The sequence below is a fragment of the Oncorhynchus masou genome, chromosome 11 (genome assembly GCF_036934945.1).
Source record: "Oncorhynchus masou masou isolate Uvic2021 chromosome 11, UVic_Omas_1.1, whole genome shotgun sequence".
In the NCBI taxonomy this organism is placed as follows: domain Eukaryota; kingdom Metazoa; phylum Chordata; class Actinopteri; order Salmoniformes; family Salmonidae; genus Oncorhynchus; species Oncorhynchus masou.
In genome coordinates this window covers 48,218,898-48,234,294 of record NC_088222.1, presented here as the reverse complement: position 1 = coordinate 48,234,294, position 15,397 = coordinate 48,218,898, and the positions used below count along the sequence as shown (strand labels likewise).

The 15,397-nt window shown below is 41.4% G+C and overlaps 1 protein-coding gene across 1 annotated transcript; it reads right to left on the bottom strand.

Moving 5' to 3' along the window:
* Nucleotides 1–3,509: 3,509 nt before the first annotated feature.
* On the bottom strand, nt 3,510–14,372 carry LOC135548773 (lymphocyte cytosolic protein 2-like). The gene is made up of 21 exons (XM_064978676.1): nt 13,806–14,372; nt 13,615–13,677; nt 13,442–13,488; nt 12,747–12,812; nt 12,622–12,650; nt 12,464–12,504; nt 12,134–12,338; nt 11,909–12,006; nt 11,750–11,810; nt 11,533–11,634; nt 11,421–11,446; nt 11,106–11,125; nt 10,743–10,847; nt 10,279–10,303; nt 9,274–9,286; nt 9,062–9,137; nt 8,879–8,922; nt 8,653–8,738; nt 5,295–5,369; nt 4,895–5,044; nt 3,510–4,564 (listed from the first exon to the last, which is right to left on the bottom strand). The coding sequence occupies exons 1-21, from the start codon at nt 13,881–13,883 to the stop codon at nt 4,427–4,429; spliced, it is 1,548 nt and encodes a 515-aa protein (XP_064834748.1). The 5' UTR covers nt 13,884–14,372; the 3' UTR covers nt 3,510–4,426.
* Nucleotides 14,373–15,397: the final 1,025 nt, after the last annotated feature.

Genomic DNA, 15,397 nt, shown 5'->3' with positions numbered 1-15,397 from the left:
TTTGCAAAATGTACAATATGTTACAAATAGGGCCTAAAACTATGCTTTCCTTCTACCAGCCACTAAGATTTTTTACCAGTCAAAATGTTTTTTGAAACACGAGGATAAAGTCTCACTTTAGTAGTTAGTCCAACTGTTATGCCTGTGTGCATTGGTTATAAAAACAAATCTGTCAGCACTTCACTCACACCGCACACAGCCCCCCATCATGGATTCCTATTTATTTGTGTATTACCAGATATGAAAGAAAATTAAATAAAATTCTTGCATGGTAGAGCCCTGTGTGTGACCATCTGCCAACGTGGCTGGTGAACTAGACATTCTTACCAACCAATGCCAAAATCTACCTGCATTTGGCGGGTGGCCGGTGTTCATTTTAGGCCCTGGTTACGAATGTCCAAAACGTACAATATGTTACGAATTTGAAAAATGTATGATATGTTACAAATTCCATTTTGTTGTGACTAAAAGGTTAAGGTTAGGGTTTGGGGAAGGGTTAGCTAACATGCTCAGTAGTTGCAAAGTAGCTATAAAGTAGTAAGTAGTTGAAAAGTTGCTAATTAGTTAAAATGCTAAAGTTGTCTGTGATGAGATTCAAACACACAACCTTTGGGTTATATGTCCACCCATTCACCCCGACCAACCACCCGCCTTTCATTTTTGCTTAAAGTAACCTTCTGTCTTATGCAACCATACCAAACTGTAACATATCTTACTAATTTAGGTGGCCCGGATTTAAGTTACTATGTTATGTCTAGTATATGATACCAGGCTGTGATACCATGTCTTGTTTTGAGCTGTATTGACTCATTTCATGTCATTGCTAATATGGCTAAAATTCACTGGCTAGCTAACCAACAAATGTAACAATGTATTTGAGAGACAAACAAGTGATCATTGTGGAAATGTATTCATGTTTTCAAGAAACATTGTAGACGAAATATAGTTTACATGTTGTCAACTATCTAAGCCAACCCTGTCGGTTTTACCACATAGTTGCACATGCATCTGGTATGGTTGCTAAACAACCAACCCGTCTATGGTGAAATAACTGGTGTTTTTGTAGGGTTTCTAAATAAACACCAAAAATTTGGTCATTGGTAAACACAGGCTTAGGAGATCTTATACGTTTTGTTCTACGAGATCATCTTCATCAGCTAATGTCTATTTTTGTGAATTTTTAAGTATTTATGTATTTTTTAAAGTACATAAAGGCTTCATAATTAAGAAAGGTCATGACTGAAATGATCTCCTAGAACAAAATCTCCAGACCTTATTTTCGGCGTTTATCCGAAAACCCTATTCTTTCCCCATTAATTTTCCCCATAGGGACGGCTGATCGAACCAGAGGTAACTCATATCCGGGTTATATGATACAAGCTGGCGTGATTTTAATGTACTGCTCAAACTCCTTTTAGAAAACAAGTAAGAATGTTTTTTATTTGTGAATTTATATGAACGAATATGACATTTCCCCATTAGCACGATTAAATGTGAAATTGTTTTTATTTATCCTTATTATAGGAAACCGAGCAGCACATTTTCCCATAATAAACGCAAGTCATCAAGAATGTTATCAATTATAAATCTGAAAATATCTTGCCATAATCTCTTTACATGTAGACAATGCCAAAATACATTCAAAAATGTTTCTGGATGCTCATCACAAAAAGTACAGTTAATGCTAATGTATGTTCTTATGTTAGCCATGGTATATTGGCCATTTACCACAAACCCCCAAGGCGCCTTATTGCTATTACAAACTGGTTACCAAAGTAATTAGAACAGTAAAAGTATTTTTTTGTCATACCCATCGTATACGGTCTGATATACCACAGCTTTCAGCCAATCAGCATTCAGTACTGAAACCACCCAGGTTATATTAACAAATTAATTCCAGTAAGTTGTAACATACGGAATAAATACAACATCCCTTTGAAATAAAGCACATATATGTATATCATTGAACTGAGGGAGCAAAGAGAAACACGTTTTTCCTGGATAGTCAACAGGAGGGTATTTCAAAAAGGTGAGGTCTGGTTACACCTCTAAACGGCATGAGAGTTCCAGATGGAATAGTATCAAAGACTATGGCAAACTCTCTAGGATGGCGTATATGCTGTTCTCGTTTGTTTGTTTGTATGCTTCCTGTATGGATACTGGTGTTTTGTGCAATAAAATAAATAAATAATAATAAGCTATTTAAATAAATTGATTTTTAAAAATGGCAGAACTAAGCGATTTGCGCTAAATGGGCCAGCTGCATGAAAACCCAAATTAGCTTGTTGGTCTTAATTTAAGGTTAACAGTGTGGTTAAGGTTAGGTTAAAAATCAGATTTTATGACTTTGTGGCTGTGCCAGCTACCACTCTGCAGAGCTGCGTCCAGTTGGCTACATGAGTCAACCCAATAAATACCACCGGCAATTCTCACTGAAGTGTTTTTGTCAACTGGGTGCCAGTTAGTTGGTCAGTCAGATTTCTGCAGCAGAATGTGAAGACAGATGCTGTTCTCCATCTCGCTAACTATACTAAATAACTTGAAACAACACTAATGTTTACAGGTATCGTTATTTAGGGACAGTGCTAACATGGTGAGTGTATTTGTGATTGTGAAAATGATTTTTAAAGGAACTTCAACAGGAGAGATCACATGGATCTTCTTGCCTTGGCTAGCTAGCTATCGATAAGCCACACTTGGGACAGCTAACCTTTTGTTCACAGTACATTTAGCAGGAAGGGTCTAGCTATATGGTAACATTTGATCAGAAATACCATAGCAAAATTATTTTCATGTGATAGCCCAGTTAGCCACGGTTTGCAGGCAGCATCAATGTAACATTTGCAGGTGGCGTCTTATGTAACCATACCAAACGTAACATATCATACTCATTTGTATCCTGCGTTTTCATTTACTATGTTACGTCTATTCTATGAGGCCAGGCTGCGTGGCTCCAGAGAGCTTGATGTCTATGGCTTCTTCATGCAGAATAATTCATTTTTACTTAGACAGGGACTTATGTACTGTCATGGCCTTTTTCGGGTGAGCGAGGGCTTTGATTTCAGTGATCCATGCAGGCTTTACTGCGAACATTTCTGCACAGTCATAGATGATTCAAGCCTGAATTTGGGCAGACAGAGGCATATGGCAGTTGGGTAGGTTTTGCTCCTCATCATTTGTTCCTCCCAAAGATATATCCCACCTTATCAGCTCAGAGTTGTCTCTCTCAAGTTGCCTGCAAGGACAGGTTAAGTGTTCCATGATTCATTTCCAGGAAAAAAAAATATTGGAGGCTGCCAAGGATGGCAGTTAGTGTGATTGATGTAATCCTCTCCTGCTGTGCTGACACAGACATAACAGCATGTCTGTCTCTCCAGGAGGGTTATATTGTCTGCTATTGTATTTTACATACTGTACGATTTATATTTTCTCTCTAGGCAGAGGAGTCAGGTTTAACATGTATTACACTAATGTAAGGCTTGTGTAAATTATAACAAACAAATTTGAGATTAGGGACATAAATATTTTTATACACAGATTATGATTATGGTTTTACAACAGGTTCGTGGTGCAGATGCAACACACTTACACTTTTTTGGAACTTGTTTTAATACTACACTACCAGATCAACAGTGAGACAACCGTTTTGTCATCGTCTATGTTTCAGGCAAGTTTGAGAAACAACGGAAGTCATTGACAAAAAAGTCAATGGAAAAGACGGGCAGAATTTGGCACAGAGGTCAGTGAAGTTTTTTCTAGTGTGCCGCCATCAATAACCAATACTTTGTAGAATTTCTGCTACGTTTCCAATCCCAAAAAATGCAAAGATGGTTTAAACAGTAAATAACAGCTACATAAAGGAACATACAGTGTCAGAAATTAAATGACATTGCTTTCATTTAACCGTGCAGGAAATAAATACTGTTTTATTTGGAAGCCAATCAATTCCGTATTATGAAAGCTCAGCAGTAGTGATTGACTGTTTACCCCCCTATATCATTACTGGGACAATGTATGCTTGGTTCTGATTCACAGCAGATCTTGCTGATATCTAGGCTTGTAACAGGAAAATAACACAGAGCAACATAAACATTTACAGAACTAGGCACACAGACATTTTCAGCCTCTGTGGTTTCCGTACTCAAATAAATACATAAGTAGAGAGTGAAAAAAACGACAAATATTGTTGAACCAGTATTGACTTTTCTTTTTGAAGTCCATCGAGTAAACAGTTGACAGTGGCGTACTCTTCATCCAAGAGTCACTTGGCTTTACATTAAATGACTGTACATGTAAAGACAATGTACTGGAATTCAAAGGTTGCATAATTCATTCCCCCATAATGTTAGTGGTATTATTTTATTAAAACCAATGTCAATCTTGACTATTGGTCCATGTTATTGTTCTCCCTCCCCCCAGGTTTCTATTAAAAGGATGGTTGAAGACCTGCTGGGTATATCAGGGGACACTGGTTCTGCTGACCTGCTTCACGGTTCTTAGCATCAATCAGCAGAAGTGGTTGCTGTCTGTAATGGTTGATGATGTGTGCCACCATCGGAAAGGTCTGAAACAGAAAACACGAACCCATCCATTAGCAGGGGTTCATTGAGTCGTATCATAACAGAAGCTGAAACATACATGTCCGATGGTACATCTAATCAAATCTTCTCGTTGATTGTGGGGCCAAAAGTAATATATAACAAACTTTCACATTCCAGATACAGTTTCTCAAAGCTCACTACGTCATCCTCAGAGTGCTTGCTAATATGATATAGAATTACACATTTTACTCTGACTGGTCATACTTAGGGCTATGAATTTATTTTGGACCATTTGACCTGAACAGGATCAACTCCAAGCCTTAGTCAGGATGAATGAGGTAGATATTGTGTACCTCTGAGCCCTTAAGACCAGTTCCCAGCAGAAACTCATTCTGTTCGCAGCGAATCTGGATATTGTAGACTTTGTCCTGGTAAAGCACCATGAGCGTATAGGGCTGGATGGACGAGCGCTTAGAACTGTCTCGTACCAGAAATGCACCATCCTAATCAGCAAGTGAAACAGAAAAACACTGCTCGTCATAGTGGTGTTTGTGTTGTATCACCACAGAGCACTAGTGAACTATACATATGTATTTAAATAATATTGTCATTTTGGACATTGGACTATATATGATATTTCATGGTCCCCTTCAAAAACCATTGTCACGATGAATCTGTAAGTACAGTGCATGAATGAGAGTTATTACCGTCAACCAGGTGTGCGAGTGATATTGGTAGCAGAAGACGCCTCACCTTATTGACCCGTCTGAGACAACCCTCCGCTTGGACCCGTGTCACCTGGCCAATGTACCACTGTGGGTTCATATCCTACACATTCACATAGGAACACAATCACACATCAATAATATGGGATTTGTGACCTGTTACTAATTTCTGTAATAGGATTCAGACAAAAACCATGTCACAACAACAATTGCTACGTTCGTAATGTTTCCAAATGTTTCAATAGAAGTTGAGTTGTCGTCTTTTACAAACCTATCAAGAATATTTTTTCCTTCTTCGTAACATTGCCTAAATCAGAAAACTTTTGTCCAAAAATGTGCAGAAAAGCTGATCCATGCTTTTGTCACTTCTAGATTAGACTACTGCAATTCTCCACTCTCCGGCTGCCTGGATAAAGCACTAAATTAACTTCAGTTAGTACTAGACTCGGCAGCTAGAATCCTGACTAGAACCCAAAAATCTGATCACATATTACTCCAGTGCTAGCGTCTCTACACCGGCTTCCTGTTAAGACTAGGGCTGATTCCAAGGTTTTACTGCTAACCTACAAAACATGACCTATCTCTCCGATTTGGTCCTGTCGTACATACCTACACGTATGCTACAGTCACAAGATCCATGCCTCCTTATTGTCCCTAGCATTTCTAAGCAAACAGCCGGAGGCAGGGTTTTCTCCTATAGAGCTCAATTTTTATGGAATGGTCTGCATATCCATGTGAGAGACGCAGACTCGGTCTCGACCTTAAGGTCTTTACTGAAGACTAATTTCTTCAATAGGTCAGTTGGTCCTATGATTGAGTGTCGTCTGGCGAAGTTGAACGGCAAGGTACTGGAGAAAAAACTGCCCTTGCTGTCTCTGCCTGCCCGGGTCCCCTCTCTCCACTGAGATTCTCTGCCTCTGACCCTATTACGGGGGCTGAGTCACTGGCTTACTAGTGCTCTTCCATGCTGTCCCTAGGAGGGGTGCGTTACTTGAGTGTGTTGTGTCAGACATTATCTTTCTGTCTGGTTTTGCACCCCGTCGGCCTTGTGCGCCGGAGGAGATCTTCCACCTGTGGTAAATTAAATTGATTGGGCATGATTTGGAAAGGCACACAACCTGTCTATATAAGGTCCCACAGGTGACAGTGCATGTCAGAGCAAAAACCAAGCCATGAGGTAGAAGGAATTGTCCGTAGAGCTCCGAGATAGGATTGTGTCAAGGCACAGATCTGGGGAAGGGTACCAAAACATTTCTGCAGCATTGAAGGTCCCAAAGAACACATAACACATCATTCTTAAATTCAACAAGTTTAGAACCACCAAGACTCTTCCTAGTGCTGGCTGCCAGGACAAACTGAGCAATCAGGGGAGAAGGGCTTTGGTCAGGGAAGTGACCAATAATCCAATGGTCCCTCTGACAGAGCTCCAGAGTAGAAGGACAACCATCTCTGCAGCACTCCACCAATCAGGCCTTTAGGGTAGAGTGGCCAGACGGAAGCTACTCCTCAGTAAAAGGCACAAGACAGCCCACTTTGAGTGTGCCAAAAGGCATCTAAATGACTCTCAGACCATGAGAAACAAGATTCTCTGGTCTAATGAAAACAGGATTTAACTCTTTGGCCTGAATGCCAAACGTCACGTCTGGAGGAAACCTGGCACCATCCCTACGGTGAAGCATAATGGCGGCAGCATCATACTGTGGGGATGTTTTTCAGCAGCAGGGAATGGGAGACTAGTCAGGATCGAGGGAAAGATGAAGGGAGCAGAGTACAGAGAGATCCTCCTGCTCCAGAGCGCTCAGGACCTCAGACTGGGCCGAAGGTTCACCTTCCAACAGGACAACGACCATAAGCACACAGCCAAGAGAACTCAGGAGTGGCTTTGGGACAAGTCTCTGAATGTCCTTGAGTGTCCCAGCCAGAGTCCGGACTTGAACCTAATTTAACATCTCTGGAGAGACCTGAAAATAGCTTTGCAGCGATGCTCCCCATCCAACTTGACAGAGCTTGAGAAGATCTGCAGTGAAGAATGGGAGAAACTCCCCAAATACAGGTGTGCCAAGCTTGTAGAATCATACCCAAGATGACACAACGCCAATGGTGCTTCCACAAAGTACTGAGTAAAGGGTCTAAATACTTGTGTGATATTTATTTTTCTTTTAATTTCTTCTAAATTTGCAAACATTTCTAAAAATATATTTTTGCTTTGTCATTATGGGGTATTCTGTGTAGATTGATGAGGGGAAAAAACAATTTAATCCATTTTAGAATAAGCCTGTCACGTCATAAATGAATGCACTGTATCCGGAGTAATTCTCCTGTCTTATCTTTTGTCCTGTGTGAATTTAAGTATGCTTCCTCTAATTCTCTCTCTGTCCCTCTCCTCCTGGAGAGCTGAACTCTAGGACCATGCCTCAGGACTACTTGGCCTGATGACTCCTGGCTGTCCCCAGTCCACCTGGTCGTGCGGCTGCTCCAGTTTCAACAGTTCTGCCTGTGGCTATGTTCACCGGACGTACTACCTTGTCCCAGACCGGCTGTTTTCAAAATGTCTATCTCTACCGCACCTGCTGTCTCGACTTCTGAATGCTCGGCTATGAAAAGCTAACTGACATTTAGTCCTGAGGTACTGACCGGTTGCACCCTCTACAACCCTGCTGGTCATCTATGAACATTGTTCTTCAAAATGTTCAAATCTGTCCTTAATGGCCATGTACTCTTATAATCTCCACCTGGCACAGCCAGAAGAGGACTGGCCACCCTTCAGAGCCTGGTTCCTCTCTAGGTTTCTTCCTAGGTTCCTGCCTTTCTAGGAAGTTTTTCCTAGCCCCCGTGCTTCTGCATTGCTTGCTGTTTGGGGTTTTAGGCTGGGTTTCTGTATAGCACTTTGTGACATCTGCTGATGTAAGAAGGGCTTTATAAATACATTTGATTGAATGATTGATTAAATGCTCAAAATTACCATTATTTGCACATACAGTACTGCATGAGGGCCTACTGAAATATTTGATTGATTCAATAGGAGCTGACTGTCTCACATAGTCAAAGGGCTCTGCTCGTAGACACCACAGCAATTGAGACTAGGGGCTGCAGCCAGAATCTACAATACTCCCTTGGAAGTTATTCCATGTGTAACTCTGTGTTGTTGTCTGTGTCACACTGCTTTGCTTTATCTTGGCCAGGACGCAGTTGTAAATGAGAACTTGTTCTCAACTAGCTTACCTGGTTAAATAAAGGTGAAATTAAAAAAATTAAATAAAGAAGAACAATACAATGTCGCCACCTAGTGAGCTATGCAAGTCATTGCATCACTAGAGCCGGTCCAACGTAAGTATGTTCATATTCGCGAATCTGTCTGTCTGTCGGTCTGTATGGTAGGCGGTCACCTGTTCATCCTCTCGGTCTGCCGGTGGGGGCATGGAAGCTTGCACAGGTGACGGCACGGGCATAATCTTGCTCCTGTGGGAGAAAGCTTAGAAAGGAAAAAGGAGAATCCAATCAGTGATCAATCGAGAAGTTGTGAGTCATAGTTGTCAGCTGTGAGTCACACAGTATCATTTACCAGAGTAGAGTGTTTGATAATGGGGACCGAAGTCAAAACACAGCACTCACATGCCTGCAGTATTGAAGCAGTTGTAGCGATATTAGGTGGCAAGCTGGAGAGAGGTGGAACAAGAGTTTACAGGTTACCATTCAAATGGTAACCTTTATATTCCATCACCGTTGCAAAGTTATATCCTCCGTATAAGCCATTTTCCTTCCCTAACTTTGACGTTACAAAACAACTGATCTTACCAGTCTGAATGTAAGGGTGGTCTAGGGAGCCCTGGTCTAGGAAAGGTGTTGGAGTTGAAGGACTTGGCCATGGACACTAGAAGAGATACATATAATAATTATGAGAATGAAAGACGTACTGCATAGTCCCTCAGGTTAAAACAGGAGGAAGATGAAGTGTAATGTAAAGTTCCCTTGTACAAGAAGAAAAAGCTTTTTAGAAAATGGCTTACCTTCATTTCGTACCTGTTGGTGACATAAGAGAGGAACATGGTATGAGGTGGAACTCCAGCTTTTTCTCAAGCCCTGTTTATACCTGGTGCTAACATAAGTCCTTTGTTTTGACCCTGTCCACATTCTGATTGTGCCCACTTTTGCAGATACGTGTCTACACATGGTATTAAATATGTATTTTATGCGTCCACTATGTCCGCATTGTGACCAGATTTCCTGGTTATTATTTGAAGGGATATCTTTTCAAAATAATATTTATTTATTTTAAGACACATGCCACCTATCAATGATTTTAGAGGGCGGGATAATGATGATTTAAATGTTTTCAGATTAGATCTACACTTGCAAGATATCCAGACACACTGATTGGTCAGGAAGATCTGATCACAATGCGTCTTTTATTTTCTTACTACATCTGTCAAAAAATGTGGACACAGTCATAATGTGGACAAGATCAGGACAAAGGACGCATGTTAGAACCAGGATTAAATAGGGGTTTAGTGAAGCTAAATACACAGTTTCAAAATCCTTATTAGCACCCTGCAGCCCATTGCTGGCTTGCTTCTGAAGCTAAGCAGGATTGGTCCTGGTTGGTCCCTGGATGAACCAGATGCTGCACCCTTTCCTCTGGCCTAAAAAAAAATGACCCAGGGAAGTGTTTGGGGACATTGCCCTGTGTAGGGTGCCGTCTTTCAGATGGGACTTTTAACGGGTGTCCTGACTCTCTGTGGTCCCTAAAGATCCCATGTCACTTATTGTAAGAGTAGGGGTGTTAACCCTGGTTTCCTGGACAAATTCCCAATCTGGCCCTCATACCATCACGGTCACCAAATCATCCCCAGCTTACAATTGGCTCATTCATCCCCTCTCCTTTCCCCTGTAACTATTCCCCAGGTCATTGCTATAAATGAGAATGTGTTCTCAGTCAACTTACCCGGTAAAATAAAGGTAAAAGAAAAAGAAAAAACTTCCACCGTTGTGGTGATCCAGTGAAATAGCCTTACCTCATTTCTTGCACCAGGCACATATCTGCAACAGAAATGGACATTACAGATGAATGAGTTGTTATATTCACTTGCATATTTCTAATTAGCGTTAAACTGAATAAGCCAGCACAAAGATTTAGCCAAATATGTGCAACAGCCAACAAATCAAACGAAACACAGACGGAAAACTGGAAGGGTAATACTAAAATGATACACATATTGTGATGCAGAGAGCTTCTCCTTTGTAGGTCCTACAAAGGAGTGATCTGTGGCAGTGATTCACCCCAGCTCAAATAGCTCCCGCTAACTAAACAACCACCATTCCTCCACCCCATGTATTCCTGATGGAGTGTACTGTACTTCCCTAAACATTGAACCACAGTGTGTTTATTTAAGGATCAGCTGATATGTAGTGTATATGACATAATGTGCCTGGAGCTGTGCTGTATGGAGCATGAAGGGAAGCTGGATGCACGGCAGACCTGTTGTTGCACACCGACGAGCTGCTCCTGATGACTCCAGCTGACAGAGAGAGGGCCGGTTTGGGCATCCTGGGAGGGTCTGGACTCCTCTCTTCTGCCTGAGGCCTGGAAATAGAAGGTATGTGAAGTCAGAGGTTCCCATACTTGTCAGAGTAGTGAGCATTTCAGTTATGGCTTGTTTCATTTCTTGAGAAAAAGGTACAGTTATATAACTGAGTGTATGTACAACAAATGTGGCACATATGCACATGTGCAGTCACGATTCAAACACGGAAGGCGGTGCATTGTCAATGACATGAAATAGAATTGGGAGAAGTTGAACGAAGGAAAGCAATACACACAAAAAAAAGTAGACTTCTTTACCTCCATAAATGTGGAGCAGGCTGTGTGTGTGAGGAAAAACAAACATGTCATATACTTCATTGTGAATTCTACCTATTTCGAACTATTAGTAAAGACTCAAACTATTAGTAAAGGCCTTTAAACACTCACATGTGGACATGCTTCCAGCTAAAATGTATACAGTTATAAAAAGCTAAGTATAACTTCAGCAAGCACATAAAAGATGTATGTGTATAATTGTCTTCACTTGACATTGAGCAATGATGTAGGGATGAGAAGAAAGTTGTTTGGACACAATATAGGACAAATTAGAACATAATCAAATGTAATTCTCACCCTATCGGTTGTGTTCAACTTCCTTGCTGTGTGGACAAACAGAGCAGGTGTAAGAACAGACAACTGCTGTAGTAAACTTTTGCTTGCTATGTTAAGATTGGTGTGAGAGTACCTGGTACTGGAGATTCAGTAAGGTTTGTTCGATCCAGTTTGGTGGGCTTTATTCTGCGGTCAACTAGTGGAGCAGGGGGAGCACTTGAGAAAGGAGCGGGCACTTTAAAAGACAATATGAAAAGACAAGGTAAAAATCAATACAAGTGACTGAAAAGTGTTAAAATGCTATATTTATAGTGAGATACTAACATTCCAGAGTGTAAATTTACTCTTACCAGGGAGTCTGCCAGGGCGCTGGGGAGATTGCTCCCTTCTGGGTGGGGGAGGCTCCACTAGCTGCAGAAACCAGGAGTTTAACGTAATGATGAAGGACTGAGTGAAAGGAGAGAGTGGGGGGGGTGAAAGAGGAGTGCAGTCAGAGGGGACATACTCACACTAGTGCGACTGGCGGAGGGGAGTGGAGGACCAGGCCCAGGGCGTTGAGGTGGTGGAGGTGGTTGCCTTACAGCTGTACCGCGGTGCGGGGTACTATCTAAACACAGAGACAGACAGACAGACAGACAGACAAATTGTAACCAATGTGGGACAATACAAAGTGACAACATATGTCCTTTGTGAGAGTAGTTTTGCATGGCAGTGTTGTACTGATGTCTCCGTACCAATGTAGTCATCGTCAGCCATGCGCTTGGCAGCACAGAGTTTATGGGGAATCTCATCAGGCGGCTCAGATGGAGGTGGCTCATAGTCGTTGTCACTGTCCTCACCTCCAACCTCCGGCCCCTCTGTTGGGTACTCATAATCGCCCACACTGCCGTCATCATCATCAGCATCTGGGCTTACATAGTCATCGTCACTCACCTCATCCTGGGAGTGACAGACAGCCAATTTAAATACTGATGAAAAGATAAATATTCCAGAGAGGAACAAGACTTGAAATTAAGAGGGAGGAATGGAATGCAGTAAACTAACATGGCCAAATACAGACTTACAAATTCATCAGGTCCCCAGGGCTGAACCTCTTGTGATGTATCTGCAGTAGGAAGCAGTAGAATGGTAAAATTTCCCATTTATCATGGTCCAATTGCTTCTATGTCAATCATAATAACTTGATCTAGGTCTATGCTTTCAAATTCTAAATAATACATACCTGGTTCATGATATTTTGGTGCTGCAGATCTGGAGAAAGTACAGAGGAGAGCAAGATTGTGCTTGGATATTACTTTGAATTAAACTACTAAAGTTTGATAGCTAAGAATTGCAAGAAGTGCACACCTTCTAGCGAAGAATGGCCTTTTTTCTTCTTTCCTGTTGATTTCACAGCATATTTTGGAGATAAGTCTGTAAAAAGAGCAGACAGCATTGTGGCAGTCAATACTGCTACCATCTATTGGGGAAAACCGTCACCATCTTTTGTCACACAGTCGCGTATCGACACAGTCAATAATTCCCTTATAATTCTATTCTGAGCATGTGTCACATGTTTAATATTGTGAGCAGTGATTGGTGAGTGCTATTTGAGTCCGCCTGTGACAGGATGTGGGATCTAAAAAGTTGGTTGAAATTTCATTGTCACTCTTTGGTTCTCCGAATGTTCTTCTAAAATAAGGCACCCTACCACTCTCCTCCCTATCTGTCTATCACTCTGGTCCTTCTTGGTCCCCCGCTTTACTGTTTCCTGCCCTAAAACACTAATGTTAAAAAAAAAGAAGTTTATCTCTGTTGAATAGTTTCCTCTCCCTGTGTAATTATCATACTTCCCAACATTTTCATTGTTCAGGGGCATAAGAGACTGAGTGGTCTTCATTTTGCCTTACAATGGTCCACCCAAAAGTGGAGTACTTTTTCAGGGTGCTTAGTCTACCTGGGTGCCTATGCTGGTTTTCCGTGTGAGCATGTAAAAATGGTTTGATGTAATTGTTGAAATGTTCAGTTTAACAAAATTCAAGAGAAATTAATGAAATACTCACGGTGAATGGACTTTGGGGAATTTCTGAATGTCATTTTCACTCATGTTCTACAAAATGATAGATTAAGTATTTCCATTAAGTGATATTTCACGACAGTACAAGTATTAATTATTCTTCCAGTCCAACTAGGAACACGTGGGAAAAGGGACACACATTTGCTTCATATCTCTTACCAAGAACCTTTGCCCATTAATATTACATTTCACGATGACTTTGTCACATCCACTTAACTCCAACTGTAAAAAAAAGTAATAATAATAATATGGACACTGTGAAACAGCTTGTATGACAGAGAATTAAGGAAAGTTTTTACAGGTTGTGAGCTGTCAACAAAAGGTGCAAAATTAACCTGAAAATGACTTACCCTCCTCATGTAGTCTGACAATTGGTGTGGATTCCAGCTCATGACCTCTGACTTGGATGGCACTCTGTCAAAACTCATTGTTTCCCCTCTGTCTTCTAAATATAAATTAAATATTTACAAACTCCTTGGAAAGACAGCTGGCTGGGAAACCTTCTATGTTACGGTGCAGTCATATCCATAGCCATGTTTGACTTTGAGCCCTGTCAGAAAATGGCTCCTTGTATCTTGCTGCGACACCCTTGGCAATGCTCTCTGTCTGGCGCTGTGCAGAGGAAGTGTACAGCCTGAAGAGTGTTCAGAGAAATAAAATGGGAAGATATCACTCTTTCACAACACAGAAAAGAGGCAGAACAACACCCACCACAAGTGCTATCTGAGGGCAAAAGTAGAAAAAAACTATTCTGTGAAATCGTGTCAGGTGTGATGTCAAGTGGCTGGTAGGTGATGAAATCCATCCACCAAGAGTTTTGTATGATCTGAAGTCCAGACAACAGCAACATATACATTTAAATGTCAATATCTTAAAAGCTGGTCCGTTCCCTGAGAGCTCTGAGAAAAGAAAGAAAGCAAACTTCCTCTTGAGTTTCCTGTTGATGATGACAGTAGTGGTGGCAACAGCAAGGGGAAGTACAGCCCCTTGTAAGAAAAATACCAGTTAACATAGCTAGGAGCATAACATACACAACAGGCCTAATGACACTCATGAAGAGCTGTAAAATCTGGACCCCTACAAATCAGCTGGGCTAGACAATCTGGACCCTATCTTTCTAAAATGATCCACCGCAGTTGTTGCAACCCGTATTACTAGCCTGTTCAACCTCTCTTTCGTATCGTCTAAAAGTCATAAAGATTGGAAAGCTGCTGCGGTCATCCCCCTCTTCAAAGGCAGAGACACTCTAGACCCAAACTGGTACAGACATATATCCATCCTTCCCTGCCTGTCTAAAGTCTTCGAAAGACAAGTTAACAAACAGATCACCGACCATTTCGAATCCCATCGTACCTTCTCCTCTATGCAATCTGGTTTCCAAGTTGGTCATGGGTGCACCTCAGCTCAAAGTTATAAACAATATCATAACCACCATCGATAAAAGACAGTACTGTGCAGCCATCTTCATCACCTGGCCAAAGCTTTTGACTCTGTCAATCACTGCATTCTTATTAACAGCCTCAATAGCTTTGCTTTCTCAAATGACTGCCTCGCCTGGTTCACCAACTACTTCTCAGACAGAGTTCAGTGTGTCAAATCGGAGGTCCTGTTGTCCGGACCTCTGGCAGTCTCTATGGGGGTGCCACAGGGTTCAATTCTCGGGCCGACTCTTTTCTCTGTATACTTCAATGATGTCGTTCTTGCTGCTGGTGATTCTCTGATCCACCTCTACGCAGACGTATACATGCATTCTGTATACATTTGGCCTATCTTTGGACACTGTGTTAACCTCTCTGGGATATTAGGGACGGTAGCGTCCCACCCCACCAACAGCCAGTGAAAGTGCAGGGCGCCAAATTCAAAACAACAAAAATCTCATAATTAAAATTGCTCAAGCATACAAGTATTTTACACCATTTTAAAGATACAATTCTTGTTAATC

Excerpts from the sequence above, each read along its gene's own strand:
- LOC135548773 (XM_064978676.1), bottom strand. The coding sequence starts at position 13,883 with ATGAGTTTTGACAGAGTGCCATCCAAGTCAGAGGTCATGAGCTGGAAT. Across the intron at positions 11,811-11,908 it reads CCTCCGCCAGTCGCACTAGT|CTAGTGGAGCCTCCCCCACC; the intron begins GTGAGTATGTCC and ends TGGTTTCTGCAG. Across the intron at positions 11,447-11,532 it reads TACTGAATCTCCAGTACCAG|CAAGGAAGTTGAACACAACC; the intron begins GTACTCTCACAC and ends TTGTCCACACAG.